This window comes from Gadus macrocephalus, chromosome 14 (genome assembly GCF_031168955.1).
Source record: "Gadus macrocephalus chromosome 14, ASM3116895v1".
Lineage (NCBI taxonomy): Eukaryota > Metazoa > Chordata > Actinopteri > Gadiformes > Gadidae > Gadus > Gadus macrocephalus.
In genome coordinates this window covers 833,823-859,246 of record NC_082395.1, presented here as the reverse complement: position 1 = coordinate 859,246, position 25,424 = coordinate 833,823, and the positions used below count along the sequence as shown (strand labels likewise).

Genomic DNA, 25,424 nt, shown 5'->3' with positions numbered 1-25,424 from the left:
TGGACCGAGGGGGGGGCGACGCCCACTGAGGGGAGGGACCGAGGGGGGGGCGACGCCCACTGAGGGGAGGGACCGAGGGGGGGGCGACGCCCACTGAGGGGATGGACCGAGGGGGGGCGACGCCCACTGAGGGGAGGGACCGAGGGTGGGCGACGCTCACTGAGGGGATGGACTTAGGGGGGGGTGACGCCCACTGAGGGGAGGGGCCGAGGGGGATGGACCGAGGGGGGGCGACGCCCACTGAGGGGAGGGGCCGAGGGGGATGGACCGAGGGGGGGCGACGCCCACTGAGGGGAGGGACCGAGGGGGATGGACCGAAGGGGGGCGACGCCCACTGAGGGGAAGGACCGAGGGGGATGGACCGAGGGGGGGCGACGCCCACTGAGGGGAGGGGCCGAGGGGGATGGACCGAGGGGGGGCGACGCCCACTGAGGGGAGGGGCCGAGGGGGATGGACCGAGGGGGGGCGACGCCCACTGAGGGGAGGGACCGAGGGTGGGCGACGCTCACTGAGGGGATGGACTTAGGGGGGGTGACGCCCACTGAGGGGAGGGGCCGAGGGGGATGGACCGAGGGGGGGCGACGCCCACTGAGGGGGACGGAATTAAGGGGGGGGGGGGAGTCGACCCCGATGCTCCTCCTTCCATCTAGGAGGAGGAGGAGCCACGGCGAGCATCGGTCTAGATCGGTCTGCAGAAACAGGGTCACCTTAAAGATGAGACCACGCCGTTGAGAAGGACCTGCTGCCTTTCAGTGACTTTGATCAGAATGTTCCAAACACACGTCCCACTCTCTACAGCCAGGATAAGCAGCCAATAGAAAACGACGAGCCAATAGAAAACATCCCCCGTACGAAATACAATACATTAACCTACACTAGTGTTAGGGTTAGGGTTAACCCTAGTTAACCCTAACCCTAACCCAAGCCCCAAACGAGACATTAACAACTGAAGAATCCCATTTTGCGCGGTTCCTAAGCCGCTGATCAGGGAACGCGGTTCCTTAGAGAACGCGGTTCCTTAGAGAGCGCGGTTCCTTAGAGAGCGCGGTTCCTTAGAGAACGCGGTTCCTTGAGAGCGCGGTTCCTTAGAGAGCGCGGTTCCTTAGAGAACGCGGTTCCTTAGAGAGCGCGGTTCCTTAGAGAACGCGGTTCCTTAGAGAACGCGGTTCCTTAGAGAACGCGGTTCCTTAGAGAGCGCGGTTCCTTAGAGAACGCGGTTCCTTAGAGAACGCGGTTCCTTAGAGAACGCGGTTCCTTAGAGAGCGCGGTTCCGTAGAGAGCGCGGTTCCTTAGAGAGCGCGGTTCCTTAGAGAGCGCGGTTCCTTGAGAGCGCGGTTCCTTGAGAGCGCGGTTCATTAGAGAGCGCGGTTCCTTAGAGAGCGCGGTTCCTTAGAGAACACGGTTCCTTAGAGAGCGCGGTTCCTTAGAGAGCGCGGTTCCTAAGAGAACGCGGTTCCTTAGAGAGCGCGGTTCCTCAGAGAGCGCGGTTCCTTAGAGAACACGGTTCCTTAGAGAGCGCGGTTCCTTAGAGAGAGCGGTTCCTTAGAGAGCGCGGTTCCTAAGAGAACGCGGTTCCTTAGAGAGCGCGGTTCCTTAGAGAGCGCGGTTCCTTAGAGAGCGCGGTTCCTTAGAGAGCGCGGTTCCTAAGAGAACGCGGTTCCTTAGAGAGCGCGGTTCCTTAGAGAGTGCGGTTCCTTAGAGAGCGCGGTTCCTAAGAGAACGCGGTTCCTTAGAGAGCGCGGTTCCTTAGAGAGCGCGGTTCCTTAGAGAACACGGTTCCTTAGAGAGCGCGGTTCCTTAGAGAGCGCGGTTCCTTAGAGAGCGCGGTTCCTTAGAGAGCGCGGTTCCTAAGAGAACGCGGTTCCTTAGAGAGCGCGGTTCCTTAGAGAGTGCGGTTCCGTAGAGAGCGCGGTTCCTTAGTCGTTGATCAGGGAGCGAGCTGGTCGACTGCAGGGGGCCCAGCGTCTCACAGGGCGGGGCGGGGCCGTGCGTCCGTTAAACAAAGGCCCCGCCCAGTGAGGGAGGGGGGGGGGGTTGGCCCTGTGCCCCTAGAAGTGCCTCAGAGCAGCGGCCAATGAAACGATGGCGTGCAGCGCCAAGCAGGCCGGCACCACGGCGCCATATGGGCCCGCCGAGACACAGCGGAGGGAAGGAGCGGCCCCCTGCAGCAGCGTGCTCATCAGACCGCGCCGTGGGCTGCTGGGTTCAGCGCCACTCCATCTCCAGCTGGCAGGCCGGCTCCGTCCTGCAGCTCTGAGACACTCTGGAGGGGTTGGACTCTGGTGGCGTGGAGCCTGGCTCCGAAGGGAAGGGCTGGCGCCTCCCTGGAGGAGAGCGTCTGTCTGCCTGTCCCGCCGGGTCGCCCGGCGCCTGCGGCCCCAGTCCTGCGGCGGTGCGCCGCGTGGCTAATGCTCAAGCTACTGCTGCGTTCTTTAACAACGACACCTTCTAGTTGTCGGTTCAGCTGTGGTTATTAGCATCTATGTAACAGGATGATAAAACGCTCTGATTCTTCTTCCATTGCTAACATAACTCTATAATTGTAAATCTAAAGTACACACGTCATAATGCCAGATCCGTGTCTTGCTTTCAGCTCCACCATCAATATTAAGGTGAAATCTAATGTTGGTTTAACGCCTTGAGCCTGTGATGCGGGCGTGAGCCGTCCCGTGGAGCGCGGCGGGGGAAGCCTTGTAGAGATGCATTAATTACAGACGCCCTTCCTGTTAACGAAGCATCTCAGCACCAAGTTCTGCACGGTTCTGTTCTTTGTGAAGCTCAGGCTGCTCTGGCTTCATGTAAACCGTTTAAAATTCAATTAGTGGCAATGTCAAGGTCTTTCATTTAATGCCACATTGTTCGATGAACCCAAATAAGCTTAATGCACCACGAGGTCTTCATGCCCCGATGGAGATTAATATGAGTGAGCAGAGAAGAGCGAGCAGGAGTGAGCAGGAGCGAGCAGGAGTGAGCAGGAGCGAGCAGGAGTGAGCAGAGTGAGCAGGAGTGAGCCTGGGGTGCACTCCAAAGCCAGTCTGGGTGCAGATGAAGGCCAGGTGCTTCGTCTGTGTGCGTGGATGATACCCAGTGGGGGGTCACCTGGTCACTGTAATGAAGCAACACCAGGTGTGGTTTGAGGATCCTCTTTGAGGTCTGTGGGTTTCCTTTATGATTTAATTGCGTCCCGGCTCCACAACGTCTCATTACATCGGCCCGCTCTGCTGCGTTGCCTCTGTGTTCTCCTGCCTCTGTTCACCAGAACGCGGGACCAGTATGGCCGATCAGCCATCACAGCCAATACTAAAGGTGATATGGAAAGCTTTTGAGATATACTGTATATTCTATATATCTATCTATCTATACATAATGTATATAATGTATATGCAGCATCAAGAACCCCGCAGGGCGGCTCTCATAACGTCCCTAACAGGAGCGATTATTTTTGAATTATAAAGCAGCTGATGGGAATTCCACAGGGTTCTTCTGCTATAATATTTTACAGTTTTTATTAAATAATATATTAATATTTATTTGCTATTTTATCTCTAAGCTATGACATATAATTTTGCAGACTCATTAACTAAATAATTTACAAGAAACCTCACTAAACACTAATCGATGCTGTTGTAGTCAGTCATTATTTTGAAACGCCATCGTAGCTTCTTCTTCGTGGTTGAAAAGGATGAGATGGGGGTTATTCAGTTAGTTTCAAAATACAACCCATCTCTAGGTGCCACGAAAAGTAGCCTTAAAATGAAACATTATCTCTATCCATTGGCCTGCCTTTAGTTGATATACTTCAATAACAAGATATAGTAGAGGGAAAGAGGTCAAGGTATTTCCTCAGCCCTTAAACTGCTGTCTGTAAACAGAAGAACGTTACACTTACGTCTGGTTCCAACTTGCTTTTACTCCGTGCCCATTTCTTATTGTGCACCACCCTTTGTGCTGCTGAGAAGTACTGCTTTATTATGAATTATTTGGTTTTATATGAAGGACAAGATTTGATCTACTTGATCTTCTTTACTCTGAGTAAGAATTTTCCTGACTTGTTGCCAATCTCTTCAGTGTGTGAGTGCAGCATCTTATAGGGAATGCATTTGAATGTGAACCCAACGACAAGATGCAGTCAATGCATGAATTTACAGCAAAAAGAGGCTGTCCTTATATAGGCAAAACATTATTGAACAGAAAAGACAGATCTCTTAAATATTACAACGGCAAAATAAAGAGTCAATTGTATGTCAACATATATGACAAATTCAATAGAAGTAGACCCAGGCTATAACAAAATATACATATGATTCCTGAATTTATGAGAACACAATGTGCTTGTAATGTAAATAAAGTAGTATATCTAACAAGGATAAAATCAAGAAGCCGAAAAGAATCACGCAGGATATAAATGGAATTGAATTATTTGCAATGCTGAAATTAAAAAAATAATTAGGATGGAATACAAGAAATAGCAGATAGGAAGAACTGAGGAGGCTGATATTAACGACCACACGACGCAGACAAAGGTCTGAGAGGAAACGACCAGCGTCCGCCTCATGGTCGACCCGACCCCTGGCCCCACTCGCTGGAGAACGAGGTCCGGCTCCCACCGGTTTTATGCAAACGCCTCACAAGGGGGGTGCGTGTTAATTAGACTCAGCCTCGTTAGGGGGGGCTGTGTGGGCTGAATAAGAAGGAGGGGGCGTGCTTCCAGAGCGCTTCTCAACCTCCTGCCGCCGTCCAGCCCTCTCCATCCTCAGGCTAAAGGCTACTGCCACATTCCGTGAGTTAGGAGATAAAGCTGAGTGGCAGCCTGCAATCGGCATCCCACGATAAAGCCACTCCCCTGAACAGAAAGGGGATCCACGCGCCGATGTGCTGGCGATGCACATCTCTGAGGACTCAGCCCCCCCCAGGGTCAGGCTAATGCGGGCTCATTTAAAGCGTTGGTTTGAGGTCAAGATACTCGTGACCTCTGATTAGGGAGGGTCAGAATAACCAATTATACACAAGGGTCAAAACCACATTTTTTAATTGGGAAAGTTAAAACTTTTTCCCATTCAAATAAAAACAGATTAACAGACTAAAGTTGGTTCTGTAGCACTAATCGTTTTTTTCTTAATACGTGAACATAGCGTCATATTTAACAAATCTCACTAGCAGAGAAACAATGACTGGAACGGATTCACATAATTGGTCACCAGGGTAGGTAGCAGAAGCAAACACAAACCTACATAATACTTACATCTAGAAACATCTGTAGTAACAACTTACCCGCCTGAAAGTAACGTAGAAGTCAACAACCCGCCATAGATGGACCGTACACTAAGCAGAGAAGGAGACTCTGTTCCCCTTAAAGGGCCAGTGACGTCAAACAGGTTAACTCCATTACATGTGCGTCACTATTCATTCTTGATGGAGCATAAGAGAGCACACTGTGAGGGGTAGGGCCCACAGTGTGGGGTACAGGGACACCAAACCGCTCACACTCCTACGCTACATCCTTTAGTTCAGAGGAGAACAAGGTAGAGTAAGCCGAGGACTGCCTCTACTTTCATTACACTTACATACAATTCAGTCACACTTTACCCGTGGCATTTAACGGGTCATTTTTGAATTAATTGAAATGTAAATGTATGAATGTAGAACATGGTAAATGTATGGTAATGAGTTATGGGGAGCATTATGATTTAGAACGACCATTAATTATGCTCGTAAGCATAAGAACGCTTGATTAAGCCCCATTTTTTCACATGACCAACATTATAAACGCAAGCGTACGACAGGATTAACAACTTTCTGTTGGAGCTCTTGATGAACGAGGGCTCTGGGGTTCTGCACTTTTGGGAAAAAGGCTTTGAGGAAACGGGGCCGAGTGCCAAGGCGTCCTCCAGGGAGAAACACAACTTGAAGATCAGGATGGTCTCAGGAGGCGAGCAGGCGCTCTTCATTTTAGATTAGATGGTAAGAAAACGTGGCCTAGGTTTGAATAGAGCTCTTGTTCTGGCGTCACACTGAGCATCTGCTGGATCAGATCAATAAAGCGTTGGACGATCCAAACCACTGCACCGTGATGGACCAGCTGTTGTTCACACAGACTGTTCAAACGGTAAACACCCAGCAGTCTACTGCCCAAGAGAGTAATATTTATTATGCCTTATTCGGCCAGCATGCCTATAAACTTTGGAGCACAGTTCTTGACCAGCGTTTTACTAATCAGTACAAATCATTCACAGCAGTAGACATGCTTTAAGCCACAGGCTGTTGTGTGTGAGTGTAAAGAACAATGAGAAGTGTGATATATAAGGCCCTATTTCAACAGTGTGAAATTCAAGTGAGAAGCGCCAAACGCAAGTAGATTTCTGGTGGTTCTACGGCGATGTTGCTATTTTACCGGTGGTTAAATGACTCTTGCGCCCGGCGCAAATCTAAAAAGGGTTGGTCTGAAGTAACCTGATTACCCGTAGGTGTGTTTTGGGCATAATGTGCAATAAACCAATGAGAGTGCCATCTCCCATCCCCTTTAAGAGCCATGAGCGCATTTGAATCTGACGAGTTGATGTTTGAGAGACAGATGCATGACCACTTGAATTTCAAACTTCAAATGGCTCAGTTTATGGCCAAATAATATGCCATAATTCACACATTGAATAGCGTTTCCTTCCACAACTTCAGAAATACTGAGTCCTCAATTAAATTTCGGCAAAGAAAACTTAACACATATGATATGCGGTAACTGTTGTTCTATTTAATGATATACACAATACATTAACAAACATAGTTTCTTACCAGTATTGTATGCATTATCGTTATCGACTTGTGTTCCTAATTTGGATGTGCCCCCCGTTAATGCATTGCCACGGACTGTATTATGCGTCACGCGTTTAATTTGCGTCTATTCAAACAGATGGACGCACACATGCGCGCCCGCATTCATTAATTATTTTACACGCCCGCATTCATTCTTTTTTTTAATACTCACTCGCGATAAAACAATGTTTTCTCACAATCAAATACTCATCAATCCTAAAAGTTATGGGCTTGTACACGATGTCTGCGTCAAGAAAATATGTGTTTGCTGTACAGTGTTTGCAGATACATTGATTTAAAAGTACAACTTATTACCGCTGTATCAGCTGTTCTTTCCCAAATAATTTACCAAGAATGTGTGGCTAGGTAGATGAGAGAGCAAAGTGTATGCGCGAGGTGCACAAGCAACATTATGCATGCGCCCTTAAAATAGCATCTGAACAACGCGACACTGACTTTAAACCAGGCATTTCCTGGTTTGCGGCAGAATTGTTTTCTGAAACTGCAAAATAGCACCAGGGAACGTTTGCGCCAGAACACGCCTCCTCCTTTCGCCGACCCGCCCCTTGAGGCGCAGGATCATTCCCTTATTAACCGACGCGTGGCGGTGGAGGGAAAAGAACGCTCTGCGCCAGTTGCAAACTAACAACGACACATGCGTCAGTGTAGAAAGTCAATTGCGCTGGAGGCAAGATAGGGCCCTTAGACTATGTATAGTGTCCCATCTATACTGGAAACACTTTTGTTCCTAATAGGTAATATGAGACATATATGTGATCAGTAAGGATATTGGTAAAGCGGTTAGCTAATCGCTTCTTCTGTTCCGAACAGAATCCTCACAGTTCTCCGAGCAGAGTCAACAGAGCAGAGAGGTGCGGGGGCAGTGAGGCCGGGGAAACGCCTTCCTGCCTCACAGTCTGAAGGACGAGGTTACGTCAATAATGACGGTGGAAATGAATTCACTTCAAGTTATTTACACATAGATCATCTTAAAACAGAACCAGGGCTGGAGTGATGGCAGAAACGTCCATAGTACTAGATCTCCAGGCAACTATTCAACACCAAAATCACTTTATGGATGCTTGGGGGTAAACATGTACAGGTAACAGCAGAAAAAAGACAAGTAGACGAGAAAAATCAAGGTCGAAATTAGCTTAAATTAAATCTTTCGATGGAGGAGATGAGCAACCATCCTCCCTCCAAAATGATCTCTGCTGTAACAGAGCTGTTCCCTCCCTCTTAAAGGGTCTCTGTAACTGAGCTGTTCCCTCCCTCTTTAAGGGTCGGCCGTAACAGAGCCGTTCAGCAGGTGTCAAACATGCGAGGACAGCCTTCGCTCTCCAGGCAGAGCCGTTGTTCGGCAGGCCTTTCCTATCACACGGGTCATCAAGTGGCCACTTTGGCTGATAGATGTGGCAATATTGAATTAGACCCATGACACCAACAAAGGCTTTACTGTAGATCAGGGCTTCTCACCACCCCCCCTCCATACGGTCACTAAGGCAGGGCGCACTCTGACTGCAGGGAAATGCACCCGCTGCAAACTCAGCCATCAATTCAGCCTTAAAGCCTTCTGTAGCAAAGTTCCCACACTTCATCCGAAACAACAAAGCCTGATGGGAAAGCTGACTGGGCGGCTTGGGGGAAAGCAGCGTGCTCAGCAGATGATGAATGGTATTACATTAACAAAACAATACACCCAACCAATTTAAAATTACACTGGGAGAAGTAAGTAATGTGGTCGCAGTACTCATATGGCATGGGAGTATGATGGGTTGACTCTGTGTGGTTAATCATGAGTGGGTTTTACACACATAGAATCAATACTTTGCAGGTCTCCAACTAGTTCTGGTCTCTAACCGTATCTTTCAGAGATGTGGGCCAAAACAGCTTCTTGAGCAGTTTCACTGAGCCATATCCAGAAATCCCTAACTTCCACATGGAAAACCAGCTACAGATGTGACAATGTGCCTCTCTCTCAATATTGATGGCCTGGGTAGAATAAAACCTCATATATAAATCCTCATATGCATTTACATTCATGTAGGGCAGGATTATCAAACCTCATATCTATATATGTAACGTCACCTGCATCAAACTTGTTTCCTTTTCATGATGTCATTATGTAGGCGTTCCCAGGGTGCCACAAGCAGTGGGTAATAATTCACCCCCAGTGATTTAGGATAAAACATTACGTTGAAAGACGTTTAAGGGCCGTAATGATTCACCTTGCTTGTCGGCCATGTATGAACAACTTTCCCTCTGTGGGCACAATGAAGCAGAAGTGAAACAAACTCACTTAAAGGCTTTGTACATATAAAGCATTTATGTAGAAAGTCCCCAGAGTCCCGGATCATTGTTAATCCGGTTAGGTCCGAAGCAATGTTTTATTATTAGTACTTTCCATTTAGGTAATGGGATTCTGCTTGCAATGCAGCCATGCACTATATTCATGATCTGTTGTCAGCCCAGAGTAAGAGATGGCGGATTTAATGAAAGTACTAAAACACATTATACATATTATGCAGAATTCCATTTGCTGCACAATTTTTGCAGAACACTCTGTACCATTTTCATCAAGGAGAGTAATTGAATAGACTGCAGAGAAAAAAATCATCGTTTAGTATTAAATTGTTTATGATTGTTTATATATTGAAAAATCCTAGAATGTAATTCGTTATATTTATTTTGATAACTCATTCTAAAGGCCATATGAAGAACGGCAATATACAAAAAATAGATTGACACCATATTCATAACTCCATTATGTACACTTTATCTCAGACACAGTAAACTCTAGACGTAGATCCTTAGTGGCCATTTGAACGTATAATTTATATATTACTCCCAGAACAATAAAGTGCCTCAGAGGAATGTTTAACTCGATTGGATTAAAGCATCGGAAGCCGTGAAAAGGGACCATTAAAACGCAGTATTGGAAATGAATGGCATTGAGAATGATCAGATAGAATAGAGATTCGCTGAAAGACCAAAACATTTTGGAATCTCGTGATATCTTGTGAATAAAGTAAAAAATGTATCAGGTAAGGTATATTATATTTAGTAGTAGTATGGGTATCAAATAATATCATGAGGATATATATAAGTGGTACAGGTGCTTTAGTTTTGAGAAAACCCTCAACTCCCAGTATACCAAATTCTCCATGACAACAAAACCTGAAATCGTGATAACTTAGCAGTATGTCACACTGTCCATCTGAGAGATGAAAATTATTGCATTTTCAATACAAGTCAAAATAATGCAGCAAATGAGTTTGCTAGAGCCAGTATTACAGATGCAGAGGTAAGGGACATGTTTGGAGCTTTATGGAGGATGCATCACCAAAATATAAAACTATGCACAATCTCAAAATCTCTGAAATCAAGAGAGGAAGGCGAGAAAGGGGAATGAATCATCAGGCGCGGAGCTCCCAATGTCTCCGCGTTATTTAAAGGGAACCACGGTTCTTCTAGAACCGGGTGGAACCAGAAACCTAGTGAGAAGAATGGTCTATTAGATAAAGGCAGATGAAATGGCTTTACTAGGATAAATGAATAACACCGTTGTGAGCACATTGCAGATACGACAGGTCTGGTATTTTGATAGCATAGAATAAGCAGCCATCATAAGTTGATGGTCTTCCAGTCTCGGTTTATTCACAATTAGATATCAGTTGAACTTAAAGTTTAAATTGTCCTGCAGGGGATGTCGTGGAAGCAGAAATTATCTCCATGAGCGCAGAAGAGATCATGAGGTCTGCCTCTAGCTAGAGTAAGTGGAGAGTTGAAGAGGTGAATGTGTAGGTCACTCCAGTACCATACACAAGGGGGTAGAAAGATGTTGATACGACACAATCACACAAATAAAAATGGATGCAATAAATTACATTTATTCATGATTGTTCATCCGAGAACCAACGATATCTTTGTCCTCAGTGGCACAAGTGACCAGGCTCACTGTTGCTGCTGCCTGTGAGGGTGTAACGCAGAGTCCTGTGTCTAAAAGGAGAGTTCTCCAGTGAAGAAAGTAACACTTCCAAGACCAAAAGTGTGAGGTGCTAGACTTGGCACAAAGGAATTTAACTTGGCAGTAACAGAGCAGCACTTGTGAGTGCTTCCATCATTACTAAACAGTGGGACTGTGTATGGAAATGAGCTAGATGCTGTAATACGCTACAATGCATATCCTCTCATCGAGACTAATGCCTTTTGTACACCGTGCCTGACAGATATTCAAATCAACTAATCAAGTTGATTGATTGAAACTCAAAGATCGACTGAACGTGAAAACTTGAGACACTGCAAAGTCAAACGAGGATCCTGCGTACACAAGGCCAAGAGGTCTGGCTGTCAATCAGCTGAAAGGGAAGACGTCTGGTTGGTGTTCGTGGGCCACAGTCCAAGTAAACAAACAATCAAGCTCACTGAATACAAGAAAACACAGAAGGAAATGATTGCACAAAATTAAATTTCAATCAATGGAGTCTCAGTAACAAAAATTGCATTCTAACCTCGGAAATGTTCAGCTAATTAAAAACAATTATTGTGTCTGGAAGAGGTCTGTGCCGTGGCTGAGTGCTGAGTACAGGTCACACAACAGCAGTTCATTAGAGCTTTGATCTACAGCAGAAACATCTATGTTGAGCCACGGATTAGACCCAAGATGACTAATACAGCTAGAATAAACGTCATGATTGGAAGCAAAGGACTCAATTTGTTTTTCCTGTGAGAAATGCGTGACTTGGACATACATTTTAACTTGTTGAGAAACATTGAGGAGAGACTTAAAGATCTGCAGAGAGCGGTAGCGTGTTAAGGGGGTCTCAGACGGACGCATGTGGAGACCGTGATTAACCCGCGCACGGCGCTCTGACCTCCAGCACGGCTCCACACCTCCTGTTCCAAGCCTCCCGTTCAGTTAAACACAGAACAAGACCCAACATCTCCAACACGTGCCATCCTGACCGATCCCAGACGCTCATGTAGGAAGAACCTTCACCACTGAACCCTGGTCCTTCTCAGAGACACGTGGAAATCAGAAACTACTGAACATGTGTTGGACAGGAAGAGGGAGGGAAGCCGTGTGGAAAGACGTGTAGAGAAAGCTCTAACTACCTTTACAGGTTGGGTTTCCATTGGAAGCCATCAATGATTGTTTGACACTTGGAGTTCACTGGTCTGCAGTCTGCTGAGGCGATCACCGCGGCAGGCAGCTTGGACCCGGAGGATAAGAACAACACCTGAAGAACGTTAGCCATAACGATTGAGGAGTTCATATTAGCATCGTGAGCTTTAGGCGATTGGCGCGCTGTCGGTGATAGCGCTGCTGCAGCAACTTAAAACTACGGCTGCCACTGAGGATATTTTTTTGATTGATTAACTTTTATTATAATGATTCTTTATTCAATTATTTTTAGAATAATTTTATCGTTTAATCTTATAGATTAATTTCCTCCATAAATGTGTAAAATTAATTCAGATGGCTTGCTTTAGACTTGGAGAAAGACATCCTACTTTTACATATAGTAATCAGTCAGACTCGGTTAGTATCTGTTTTCGTAAAATATCTAATTTATTAAATAAATCGGTCTTCAAAGGCATCGGAAAGTCTTTCATGAAATTGTGAAGTACCCCATGGAGTGTACAGTACCCCGATGGTACTGTAAGGTACCCCCATGGTTCTGTAATGACTCCCATGGTGCTGTAAGGTACCCCCATGGTGCTGTAAGGTACCCCATGGTGCTGTAAGGAACCCCCATGGTGCCGGACACACCCGAGAGCCTTTGTCGGCGGAGAAAGAGGCATTGACAAGGTCACACGCAGAGCTGCTCCATCGGAGACGCAGAACGCCGCTGCTCTTTCATAAATGTCTTGCTTATTGACTGCTCCAAGCATGCCGTCGCTCTCCAAACACATCCAGGTCTTTCCTCCTGAGCCAGGGAATGAGGACCTATTGGGAGCCTGCCGCCGGGAAACGCGACTCAGTACTGCACCGTGAGCATCGGCTGGTCTCTGTTTGTGTTCGGTTGTTCATTAAACTTTATTACTGGTCATACCATGAGTACGAAAAATGACTGTTAGGTGTCGACTATTAGGTTTAGGAATTTCATTAAAACTCACAATGAAAGGGTTCAAAGGGCGTGATAAATTACATCATTTGTCTTAAAATGTGACTTTAAATAAAACAACCTGACGTCTTACACATATACAAACTCCTGTATCACTTCTACTGTTTGTATTTTTGGTATACATTTATCCTCCAGTATTATCATCTGAGGATCAGAGAGATGAGTTCATCACGTCATTACTAACGTGATCTCCTCGTTTGTGCGATTAAACGAGGAGAGGAACGTTAAAAAGCATCCGTGATCCACGAGTCAACGCAGGACGGTCGGCCGAGGGGAGCAGGCCGAGCCCCAGGAATAAACACTGTGTCATCCTGCGATAGGGAGACGGCAGTGGAATGCTATTTCCATTCTGCTGGTGTGTACCGCTTTGTGCTGTTGACTGTGTATGGTGTGTGTGTTTATGTGTTTGTGTATGTAATGTATTTAGTGCATATGTGTCCATCTGCCGTTTACGTCACTGTTTACCTGCAGAATGTGTCAGGAGCTGCACGTGTGTGTGTGAGTGTGTGTGCGTGTGTGCGCGTGCGATGCTGTGGATTGCCTGCATTGTCTTCTCCCCCCCAGCTCGGCTCCTGGTTTAGCATGCGGAGTGTCTGGCTCCAGGAGGCAGCGCCCCGGCAGCCAAATTGACATTCACTGGAGTGTGCTCCCTCCTGTCACTTTGTCAACACCGTCCCCGTGTGGAGCTCAGCCAAGCAAGACGTCGGACAGACAGGCGAACGGAGAGGTGGACTTCAGCAACATAACACCCTCGCTCCACGGCCAGCTCTGGGTTCACTGCCCACATGCACGCCCCACACGTGCACACAGACCCACCCGCACACACAAAGGGGGAGATGTCCTGTAGAAATGATTTCCTCCGTTCATTTTGTCTTTGCTGCAGGAAGCGGATAAATCTGAGAATGACGATTCCAATTTTTAAGGGCTGAAATGGAAAAGAAAGGACCAAGATGAATTATAGCCAAATAACTAAGCTGCTAATGGTAATTATCTATCGGTATAGCTATAGATCTGGTTAGGGATCAATAATGGCAGATATCATGGTCGGGTGCGTAACAAAGTCAACGTAACCCATTATGTTGCAAACAGCATGTGTGCCTCCTCAGAATCCACGGCGGTTCAATGTTCTGTATCCTCGGTTTGGATCCAGACCTCAACGTTTCATCTCTGGGTTCATCGCCAGGTTCAGCCCATTCACAACACGAGCCTGGATGCGATGCATTGAATGGTACATTTACATCATATCGTTCATGTCAGCGGGAACATTCTTCATTTCCTCGTCCGTACACACGGAGCCACACACTCATCAGTCAGGTGTCATGGCTAAACACGCCAACATGGCCACGCTGAGCCACTCAGGTGGAACCAGCTCTTGTCAGCCAAGATGGTTCCTGACAGCTGAATCTACTCAGGAAATGATTAGATAAAAATAACAGAAGCAGGCGGGGTGTCTCCAACAAGGTGTGCGGCTGATAAAGGATTCAGATTTATGTAGCCTTCGGAAAAAGACGGAGATATTATGTTTCTTGAGGAATGAAACAGCAGAGGTTTGTGTGTGATGTAGGGCATACTGAGCGGAACGGTGGAGAAACAACGGCGGTGTTAATGTTGCAAAGGAAATCAGTTTTTCATACCTTTTCAAGATCTTTTGACCCCAATTTCACATTTTTCATATTCCGTCTCTTTCATGAAACCAATGCTGGTTGTTTTGTATGCACGTTTGTTATTGCCACAATTCAGAGTTTGACATTTACAAATCTAATGTTAACATCTTGAATATAAATGAATTGTACATCTCTGTGCTACAATGGTGTTGTTAGAAATGGCAAGACCCCTCTTACTGTATCCCTCAAACACGCACTGTCAACAACTCCCACATTCCAACGGAATGGGAAGAATAGAACTAGACGAAACTAGATTCAAACCCAGTTCATATGAAACAAAGGAACCAATAAAGTTGAATTAGTAAGATAAGGATGCAGCCCACAACTCATTTACTATATGGGCTGTGTTTTGCAGAGTACTATTTTATGTCTTTGGTATTTTTAAGTAATAAAAAAAGGCCATCACCAATACTGTGTTTGACTAGTAAACAAGTCAGCATTATACATCCAGCCAACAATAGATATAACTCTTATTATGGAAGTCGTTAAACTACAATAAAGTAGTTGATAAAGCGTTGTGTTGGTGATCATTCATTCAGATGTTTTCCAGATGAGGCCCCTGGCTGCTGCTTCAGTCTCTGAGGACTGACCAACCTGGTCAAAGTGTTAACCACTAAGAACGTCAATAACTCCCAAACCAACCTGGTCAAAGTGTTAACCACTAAGAACGTCAATGACTCCCAAACCAACCTGGTCAAAGTGTTAACCACTAAGAACGTCAATAACTCCCAAACCAACCTGGTCAAAGTGTTAACCAGTAAGAACGTCAATGACTCCCAAACCAACCAGGGGTTTATGTAGGCTGAGGTTCAAAGTGCCGTTTCCACAGGGAGGGTGCAGAGTGGATTGACAGCTAACCTGATCTTCAATCTCCTTTTCCTCTTACTTATTTCATCTGAGTGGTTTGTCTTGTATTATTAATGATAATCCTCTTTTTACATGTCTAAACCGATGCCTCCACAGTGTCTGATCTCTGGAATAATTCGGGAATAATGCCTCAGAGCACTTTGATACAATCCATAGTTTACTAATTATGGATTATTAACAGAAAGAGGACCAAACAAAGAGCAGATGAAGGGAGCGTGGTCGACCGATAGAGGAGAAGTAAGTATCGCTGGAGATGCTGAGACCAGCGAACAAACATGGAGTCACTTCTGTTCATGACTGCTGGTGAAAAACCTTTGAGCAAGGCAGTTACTATTCAACCTAATCAATGAGCCGTTGGGAAGAATTACAAAAAAAGGGACTGGGGTTTGGATATCTTATTTGGTGGCATGTGGCGATCTATGAACATGAAGAGTTCCCGTGCTACCCAGCCCCGCTCATTGTCCCACCCATGGATGGACATACAGTATTAGTATCTATTAGTGAAAGTGCAGGTGCAACAGTAGCATCAAACTGCGTGACGTAAGCATGTTCCGTTAACACACACGCTACGTGCTACATGCTATGCTAACGGCTAGGTCCCCACAACACAAAGTGGACTCTTGGAGGGAGAATCACACATGTAACCGCTTGTTTACATGTGTGAACAAGGTACATCCATTCTATTTTATACACGGTAAAAAAAGTAAATTAATATGCCGCCATAATTGGTAGCGTTTAAATTGTTGTTGAAATATACATACGTATAAATTGTATTGAGACATATTTTATAATCTGATTCCAATGATTGCATATTTCTGTTCCACACAAGCTCTGTGTCCTCAGCGCCCAGACCTGCCAGTGGGGGCTGAACGGCCGCGGCGCTGCACTGCCACGTTGCCACGGTAACAACATGTGCTTCTAAAGCAGCCTTTGCGTCTTGATCACGGTGCTGTGAGCCTTCGCCCGCCAGCCCTGTCTGCATAATTGCAGAATTTGGTGGAAAAACTTTTAAAAGAACAGGTTTTAATTGTACAAAGCAAGTTAGACTTCTCTGTGTTATATTCTAGCTGTAACAACACCAGAGGTTTGATGTAATTTCACTCTTAGAATGAGGATGGCGTTCAGATTTACCCTCTAATGATCAGATTGTACTTCAAAGAAAAACTAAAAGACTGTGCAGAGGAAACTCATAATATGTCTTTGTAGTCATGAAGGCTGCGTGTCAGAAAACCCTTCATAGCACGACGCGGTTATGATCAATAGAGGAGCGTTCCGCAGTGGGAACTTTTGGTCGATAGGGAACACAGATGAAAAATCGACAGAAAGTCTAACAATCCAATAGTCAATAGTAATTTACAATAATATTTTGACGCAATATATTTGCTTCAGGATTTATAGAAGCCTACTGCTAAACTGCTAAAGTATATTTATTGGTCTGATACTGACAATAGTCCCAGGAAGAAAAGTTGAATTCCACTTTGAGCGTGGTTTGTTAAATAGTTCGATTGGTACCGCAGAGAAATTAAGGAGTCAGGAGACGACAAACAAAATGTGTTTAAATGTTTCCCTATGTTTGATATTTGGATTAATTATGTGAGAAAACGTTACTTTGCAACAATACGCTATTTACCCTGGTATATGCAAGTGCACAAAATGTATTTATTTCTGAGAAAAAAGCTAATATATAGTTTCCATAATTCAACCAAGGGGAGAAAGGGTTAGCGATATTAACGATAACAAAACACAGCGATTTGTCTCTTACAGCTGGCTCTGTGACCTTTCTGTGATGTAGAATCTCATCATAAAAAAGGCACATCCCACTTGGATTTCCATTTCTCTATTTTTATGAGTTCATTTTTATAGGAAATACCTGATATGAACAACTTTATTTTATTTTTTACATTCCTTGCAGCAGTCTTTAATTTGTTCAGTCTAATAATTGGGCTCTAGTTATGCCCTGGATCTATAAGTTATAAACACAAGACGATATCACCCAACACACACACGGGCAAGCATGCATGCACACACAAACACACACACACCGAACCGCAGTGTGTTTTCCAAGAAGGTTTATTGATGGGGCTGTGTTCAGTAAAATGAGATGTGTTAATATGTTAGACTCAACGTTACCTGCAGCAGCTTAGCTTTAACCCGTCGCTACGGCGATGTCAGCAGACATCTCCGTGGCCCTCTGAGCCCCGGGCAGACCTAAAGTTACCTTGCAAAGCCCGTTATCTCGCTTCACCCCCCCCCCCCCCCCCCAGGAAGGCTGGTCCAGTGTGTTCAGTGGCCCGCTGCAGTGACCACAGAGAGCTGGAGGACGCTCCCCAAACAGCCTCAGTGACTACAGAGAGCTGGAGGGTAGAGGACGCTCCCCAAACAGCCTCAGTGACTACAGAGAGCTGGAGGGTAGAGGACGCTCCCCAAACAGCCTCAGTGACTACAGAGAGCTGGAGGGTAGAGGACGCTCCCCAAACAGCCTCAGTGACCACAGAGAGCTGGAGGGTAGAGGACGCTCCCCAAACAGCCTCAGTGACCACAGAGAGCTGGAGGGTAGAGGACGCTCCCCAAACAGCCTCAGTGACCACAGAGAGCTGGAGGGTAGAGGACGCTCCCCAAACAGCCTCAGTGACCACAGAGAGCTGGAGGGTAGAGGACGCTCCCCAAACAGCCTCAGTGACCACAGAGAGCTGGAGGGTAGAGGACGCTCCCCAAACAGCCTCAGTGACCACAGAGAGCTGGAGGGTAGAGGACGCTCCCCAAACAGCCTCAGTGACCACAGAGAGCTGGAGGACGCTCCCCAAACAGCCACAGTGACCACAGAGAGCTGGAGGGTAGAGGACGCTCCCCAAACAGCCTCAGTGACCACAGAGAGCTGGAGGGTAGAGGACGCTCCCCAAACAGCCTCAGTGACCACAGAGAGCTGGAGGACGCTCAACAAACAGCCTCAGTGGAGGCCAGTTCTCAGCACTCAATCAGCCTTCCTCTATTTTCACAATGGCTCGTCTCTCCTCCCCTTTGCCCTTCACACCAGTTCACTGGTGTTTCCTTCCTCACCCAGCACTGTGAGGAAGGAGACACCAGTTCACTGGTGTCTCCTTCCTCACCCGGCACTGTGAGGAACATACAAATATATATATACATACAAATATTTTTAAATATACCGGTATGTATGATTGGATGTTGCAGAAGACATAACGACTTGGTGTTCTCTTTGTTGCTGAGAACAAGCTGTAATCCCACACAGATGCTATAGTACCTGAAGTGGTTAGTATTTTTAACACCAATGACATAATGGCATGCTTTTAAAGCTTGGCAGTTGGTAGCCGTGTTCATAGAGGAGGAACACGGTGCCGGGTGAGGAAGGAGGGTAAAGGGAAATATATATATATATATATATATATATATATATATATATATATATATATATATATGGTATTCCTGGTATTCTTTCTAGGAACAAGCTTTACGGCGTTTAATCCCACACAGATATAACACCTGGATATCATAGCATTAATGAATATAGGTACGCCCGGAGGTGGCTGGGACCAGGCATGGCTATCTCTCTGACGAGGAGACTCTGGGTGTTGAACACGGCCCTCCACACGCGGCCTCGGACCGCCCCCCCCGTTCAGTCGGCGCAGAGGGGGGCTTCCTCTTAATTACTTGTGCTGGGGCTGAGGTCGTGTTGGTGGAGCCCACTCTATTACTGTCACCCGGCCTGCTGCGGCCAGGGGCACGCCCATTACACCCAGTCCTCTGCCGTCCAATTAAAGTCCACCGTCTGGTTCGCTTGGAGGACAGCCGCCAGAAGCATGATTGACATTTTCTCTCAAACAGGGCACAAGCCCCGCCTCCCATTGGGGTCTCTGATACTATCTCTGCAGGGGAGTTGATGGGCGGCATGGTGATGTGCAGAAGGCCATCGTCTTTAAATAAATGCCCTCTGGTGGGGGGGGGGGGGGGGCTGGGTAAGGTGAGCCACGACAGTCCAATGCTTCAAAATGATTCACATCATCTCCATCCTTCCAGTCAGATTCAGCGATGGCAGCATGATGCCACACTGCTGCAACGCCTCCCATCTAAATGATCGCTTCACGAGACAATGAGAGCCCCTCCGTCAATAGGCCAGGGGGGGCAAGGCTCTCTGGCAGCCCTCCACTCTCTACCTTCCAGAAGAAGAAAAAAAACGGAATCCAAGCAAGCAGTAAACTTCAAATGTACTTAGGTAAGCAATACTTCTTAAAATGGCTATCCAAACAAATCTACCCAAAGAGGCAGATTGCTTTCATGTAGTCGATAGACGACCCCCCCCCCCCCCCCCAGCTCCCCCTCGCTCTATCAATACATAAATGCCCCCCCCCCGGGCCGCGGGGCGCCACTCACCCTCTCCCCCTGTAATCTATTCCTTCAACGTTCTTTAAAGACATCTGAACGTCCATTCATCGACTATAAAGTGCAGGCTTTGGCATGAGGTCTGCACACATCTATCTTAAGTTAGTACTGTTTGTTGGAGTACAACAGTTCCCTAGAGATGTGCATCTCAACTGAATTAACGGATCGCCTGGTGTAAGAGAATATTGATTGGATGTAAATAATTATGGAAGGCGTGTTTACAGAGCAGCCACCAGAGGACAGGGAGGTTTCATCATGGTTATAAAACACATTGTTCTTATCTGCACAAGTTATCTCCTCGTATGAAAACAAAGGAATCGTACACTGTTCATGGGCTTTTTTTTTAACAAAAGCTCAGTGAGATACCCATCACACTTGGCTAATAATATGCTGTTTCTGTTCTAATGACCGCACAGCAGCTCTGCTGTTAATTAGTGCGTCTGATGAAACACCTTCCTCAGTGTCACCAAGCAGAGAGTGTCCTTAAGATGCGAGGTGCTAATCCACACAGCAGATGTTCAGCATTACAGTTCAGCTGCCTCTCGCCGCTCCTGGTACCAGCAGCATCATCCCCACGTCTCTGTAGGGTTTAATTGCTATCCAACTCACACCTTAATATTTAATGTGGCTGAGAACCCACAAGACTCCCCTGTTCTTACAGGAGTCTACCGGGGAGAAAAAAACAAAACATCAAAGTACGTGTCAGGAATGAAATTTCAAGAAATTCACTTAAAGGGAATCTCTGAGAGCAGAGGGAAGAAGGAGCAGTTTGGGTTGTGAATGTTTAGGCACACTCAGGAGAGAGTCTCACCAGCATAGCTCTCGGCCATTAGCCAACCTCTTCTCCCAAGGGATGCTTGTCAATGATCACTTTTGTTCCAGCCAAGTACCAATTGATCTGGCAGAGAAGGGGCCAGCCATGGCTGCACGCAGCCTGGAATCTGCTAATCAATTAATGACACATCTTTCCTGTACAATTTGGTTCCTGAGATTCTCCTTTAATCAGGTTCTAATGAGTTGTTACTAATATGTTAATGTGAGTAAACTGATCAAAGCTTTTCCAATAAAATACTTCCAATACATAATACACTAATAATAGTATGTTATGTACTTTGTGCAATATGGCGTGATGAAAAGATCCCGATACTAGTAAGGCTATCCATGCTAATGTATTTATGGAATAGATGCGAGTGTAAATGTGCCGCTAAGCACAGTAAATAGAACACTGTTCTGTTAATATTATCTAGTTTAGGGCTTTTAAAGTATGTCATCTTTAAGGATTGAGTAATTAGTAGTCTATATAAATAGTCTATATTGTCATCAGAAATACATGTCACACCATTTCGTAACTCCACATACAATATCTTCTGAGTTCCCAGATAACACATAACTTTACTCACCCTCATTAGCTTCCAAAAGGTCACTCAGAAAGTGTGCCAAGGATGGAGCGAATTAAACCTCAACCAAGAGATCAAATAACGAATGATCACTGAGACATTTACATCACACAGTTCATTATCTATGCACAGACATATTAATGGCTTATTAATAGAACAATAACCTCAGAGAGACTTGATTACGACGGTAGGCCTGTAGGCTAGGAGGGAGAAGACAACTGTGGTTAGCACATCAAGGTGCCCCTAATGGCATGATGCATACTACAATGTCATCTGGAAGAGGGGTCAGAAGTAAACAACAACAGAGACAGATTCATCCATACTGCAACAGTACACACGTCTGTTCTATGTAGGCTACGGCACTACAGCATGTTGTGTGCTTCTGTTGGCATCCACAGAAGCTACTTTATATCCTCAGCCTATGATGCATTGTTTCTCAATGAAGCTTTGCGTCGTGAGGAGAGGTGGTTCACCCGCCAGACAGCAGGAGGACTAGAACAGGGACCTGGACCAGGACCAGGACCTGGACTAGGACCTGGGCATGGACTAGGACTCAGGACGCAGAGCTGTCACTGAACGAGTGCACACCGCCCGCTCATACCGGGTCCAAGTGTCCGTACATCTTCCTCAGACTGAGATGAAGACTATGGCGCAAACGCACCGAGGGGAGCAGACGGAGCCGGATAACCGAATCAATACCGAACCGTCAGAACCTCCTCTACTCCCGTCCAGCCATCCGTCCCTCCTCTGTCCATCTGTCTGTCTCATCGGAGATCTTCACCACTTCTGCTTCTTTATCACGACATGTCACCTCAGCCTTCTCTCTTCTCCCTCTCTTCAACTTGTTCCTCTCAGACACCAAACTCTACGGACGAGCCCTCCGTGCGTCAGGACGCTGCGGTCCACCAGCCTCCTCACAGAGGACCCGTTCCTCAGCTCTCTCGTAACTCAGGACCTCCACATAAAGGTCTCCTCAGTCTGCCGCCAACCCCAAACACACTCTCTATCTCTAGAACACAAATCAGGACCTTTCATTCACCGGATAGAGAGAAGTGGTTCAGATCAATGACCGCATTGAACCTCCTCCCTCCGCACCGGCCGGTTCAGACCGACTTTCCCCGAGTGACGGACAGCCTCCCGCTGAGTGACGGACTCACCTCGCGCTGGAGCTCGGACCCGGACAGAGGAGCAGCAGGGAGATCGCCTGGATGATGAATCTCATATCGGTCCTCTCGCGGTCCTCCTCCCGTGGCACTGGCTGCTTCCTCCGCGCGCGCCTTCCTTTTCCTCCCCCTCTCTCTCTCTCTCTCTCTCTCTCTCTCTCTCTCTCTCTCTCTCTCTCTCTCTCTCTCTCTCTCTCTCTCTCTCTCTCTCTCTCTCTCTCTCTCTCTCTCTCTCTCTCTCTCTCTCTCTCTCTCTCGCTCCCTTGCTGTCTTCTAGCTCTGTTTTAGTGTCCTCGCTCCCGCGCTAGGTCCTCGTGCAGACAGACGCAGCCCAGAGTGGAGGCGCGAGCGGGTGGAGCTCGGCTTTAAATAACAGGAACGCGCGCGACTCGCTGATGCTGAGGAGAGGGAGGGGCGGGGCCGGAGGGTCTGGAGGGTCGGGTCCGGATGGGTGGGGCGGGTCCGGAGGAGAGGGGCGGGTCCAAAGAGGGGGGGGGGAAGATCCGGAGGGGCGGGTCAGGACTCAGGAGGCAGGGAGGAAGCCTCGAGGCGGGGAACACAGCCTCGACTAGAGGCGGGGAACACAGCCTCGACTAGAGGCGGGGAACACAGCCTCGACTAGAGGCGGGGAGGGAGCCTCGACTAGAGACGGGGAACACAGCCTCGACTAGAGGCGGGGAACACAGCCTCGACTAGAGGCGGGGAACACAGCCTCGACTAGAGGCGGGGAACACAGCCTCGACTAGAGGCGGGGAGGGAGCCTCCCGGGTCGTCCATTATAGCGCAGTAGAGGCTGAAACATGATGCCTTACTAACCTTCTGTGTTATTGATAACAGTTCGGCTTCAGCCCCTGAAACCCAAACAGGACGTATGGAGTCTGATCCGAGGGCCGCAGAGAGGCTGAAGGAGAGAGGTCGACTTCCACCTATAAAATGCCTTGTTATTTCAGGTTTGTGTGGAATTATTTTGAATGGTCTGTCTGGGGGCTTGAGACGCAGATTGTATGGGTATACATTCAAAGCTCATCTGTAGTAGTACAGTATTATTGTGCGGATAATGGTGTTTCCACTGAACGCTGGATTCCTTCGGGATTCAGCCAGTCCAGTCACATGACGGCTGCCGACCCGTGGGTAATGAGTCGGCCCGTCTGTCCCCCGGACCGCGTCCTGAGGACAGAGCCTGCTCTAATCCCCATTAATCCCAGTGCCCTCCATCACATTCCCCCTCATCCTCATGATGGCTGGCAGTGGGCGACAGGGAGGACTAATTGAAAAGAGCTTTGAGTCGCCACAGGTTAAAGAATCATCAGTCCACCAGCAGGCTGCCGACAGCCGGGACGCCCCAGCCGGCACACACCCCTCTGGCTTCAGGGCCTGATCACTGCCGGGACCCCCCAGCCCACCCCCTGGCCCCTCTGGCTTCAGGGCCTGATCACTGCCGGGACCCCCCAGCCCACCCCCTGGCCCCTCTGGCTTCAGGGCCTGATCACTGCCGGGACGCCCCAGCCCACCCACACCCCTCTGGCTTCAGGGCCTGATCACTGCCGGGACCCCCCAGCCCACCCCCTGGCCCCTCTGGCTTCAGGGCCTGATCACTGCCGGGACCCCCCAGCCCACCCCCTGGCCCCTCTGGCTTCAGGGCCTGATCACTGCCGGGACGCGCGTTGCTTTGGCTCCTTCCGACCTCTGTTTTCTGGACACGTTCTCCGTTTAAAGATGCTCCAAATCAGAAAGCACTTGTTCCTGATGAATAGGCGACTAAACCCTGGGTTCATCACTGAGCACAACGCTGTCTTTGTAGATACCGGCCTGCACCTTTTATTCACATACATGTGGATTTGGTAGGATCTGATCACATCATTGATTTAACTAAAATTTGTTTCTATAATGTTGTGCTATCAATAATGACAGACCTCACATCAGTGTACACAGAAAATGGCTTCAATTCAGTTAGGTTACCTTCCATGTTATCAATGAATGCAGTGAACACTTGGGTCCACTGGATATCTCAGTATCTGTAGGAGAAAGCGTCTCTTCAGGGACTGTGGATCAGGTGAACTCAGCTGGGAGCAGAGTGTTGTTCATGTTGTGTTAGCTCTCAGGTATTATCTCTGATGGCAGGCTGCTGCTGCTAATCTGCCAACCTCTTCACATCCACTTCGCATTCAACACATCCCTCTCATTTTACACTCTTAGCTCACTACCTCATTTATACATCTAATATATATATATATATATATATATATATATATATATATATATATATATGTATGTATGTATGTATGTATGTATGTATGTATGTATGTATGTGTGTGTGTGTGTGTGTGTGTGTGTTTAAAAATTTAAATTTTGTGAGTAAGTTGTTGGCCCAGAGAGCGATCTGTGGCGAGAAGGCTCTGTCAGACCAGTTAATTAGGATTAAAATTCTGCCTGTTTGTTTCCTGGATGCTCCTCAGTAGTTCAGCCGGTCTCTGCAGAGAGCAGAACCACGTCCGCCTCAGTCTATCTTCATATTCTAGAATTAAGAATTAAAATCTTAACAGACCGAATGTAAACACTGAGGCGCCTTCGTCAGCATAAGGTTTCGTAAGCAGGAAGGTTATTACAGTACCTTACATACATTTATTTAAAGTCTTGCTGTAGTAAAGCAGGAGCCGATCCAGTCTCAGAGAGGGATCTGTAAACCTTTATAGCGAACAACCTGCTTCTCTAAGGCTCTAAAGCCCCACTTTCTCCACACACTTTATGCATCAGGAGGACGAACTGGAAGTGTTCAGAGAAACACCCCCACTGCTGGGGATGATGACATGCAGTAGTGGCATGCAATCACATTTTCATACCATTCAGCAAATGCATATAAATGAAAGCAAAGGCAGAACACCATTCTGAATGTGGTATGTAAAATACATATAAATTATGCAGATACTCAGGAAAAAAGCCAGTGCGTATAAATGAACGCCTAGCATCTATATAACCTGACAAAGCGCTTCATAATGAAATTCA

The 25,424-nt window shown here is 47.0% G+C and overlaps 1 protein-coding gene across 2 annotated transcripts in view; it reads right to left on the bottom strand.

Annotated features, from left to right (window-relative positions):
- Window positions 1–22,788, bottom strand: part of luzp2 (leucine zipper protein 2) — a 113,883-nt gene extending 91,095 nt beyond the window's left edge. The window contains exon 1 of one of the 2 annotated variants that reach the window (XM_060071287.1): window positions 22,416–22,788. In XM_060071287.1, coding sequence (XP_059927270.1) covers window positions 22,416–22,480 — 65 coding nt within the window. In that variant the 5' untranslated portion in view covers window positions 22,481–22,788. The remainder of the gene's footprint in view (window positions 1–22,415) is intronic. The other variant, XM_060071286.1, reaches the window with a different exon arrangement.
- Window positions 22,789–25,424: the final 2,636 nt, after the last annotated feature.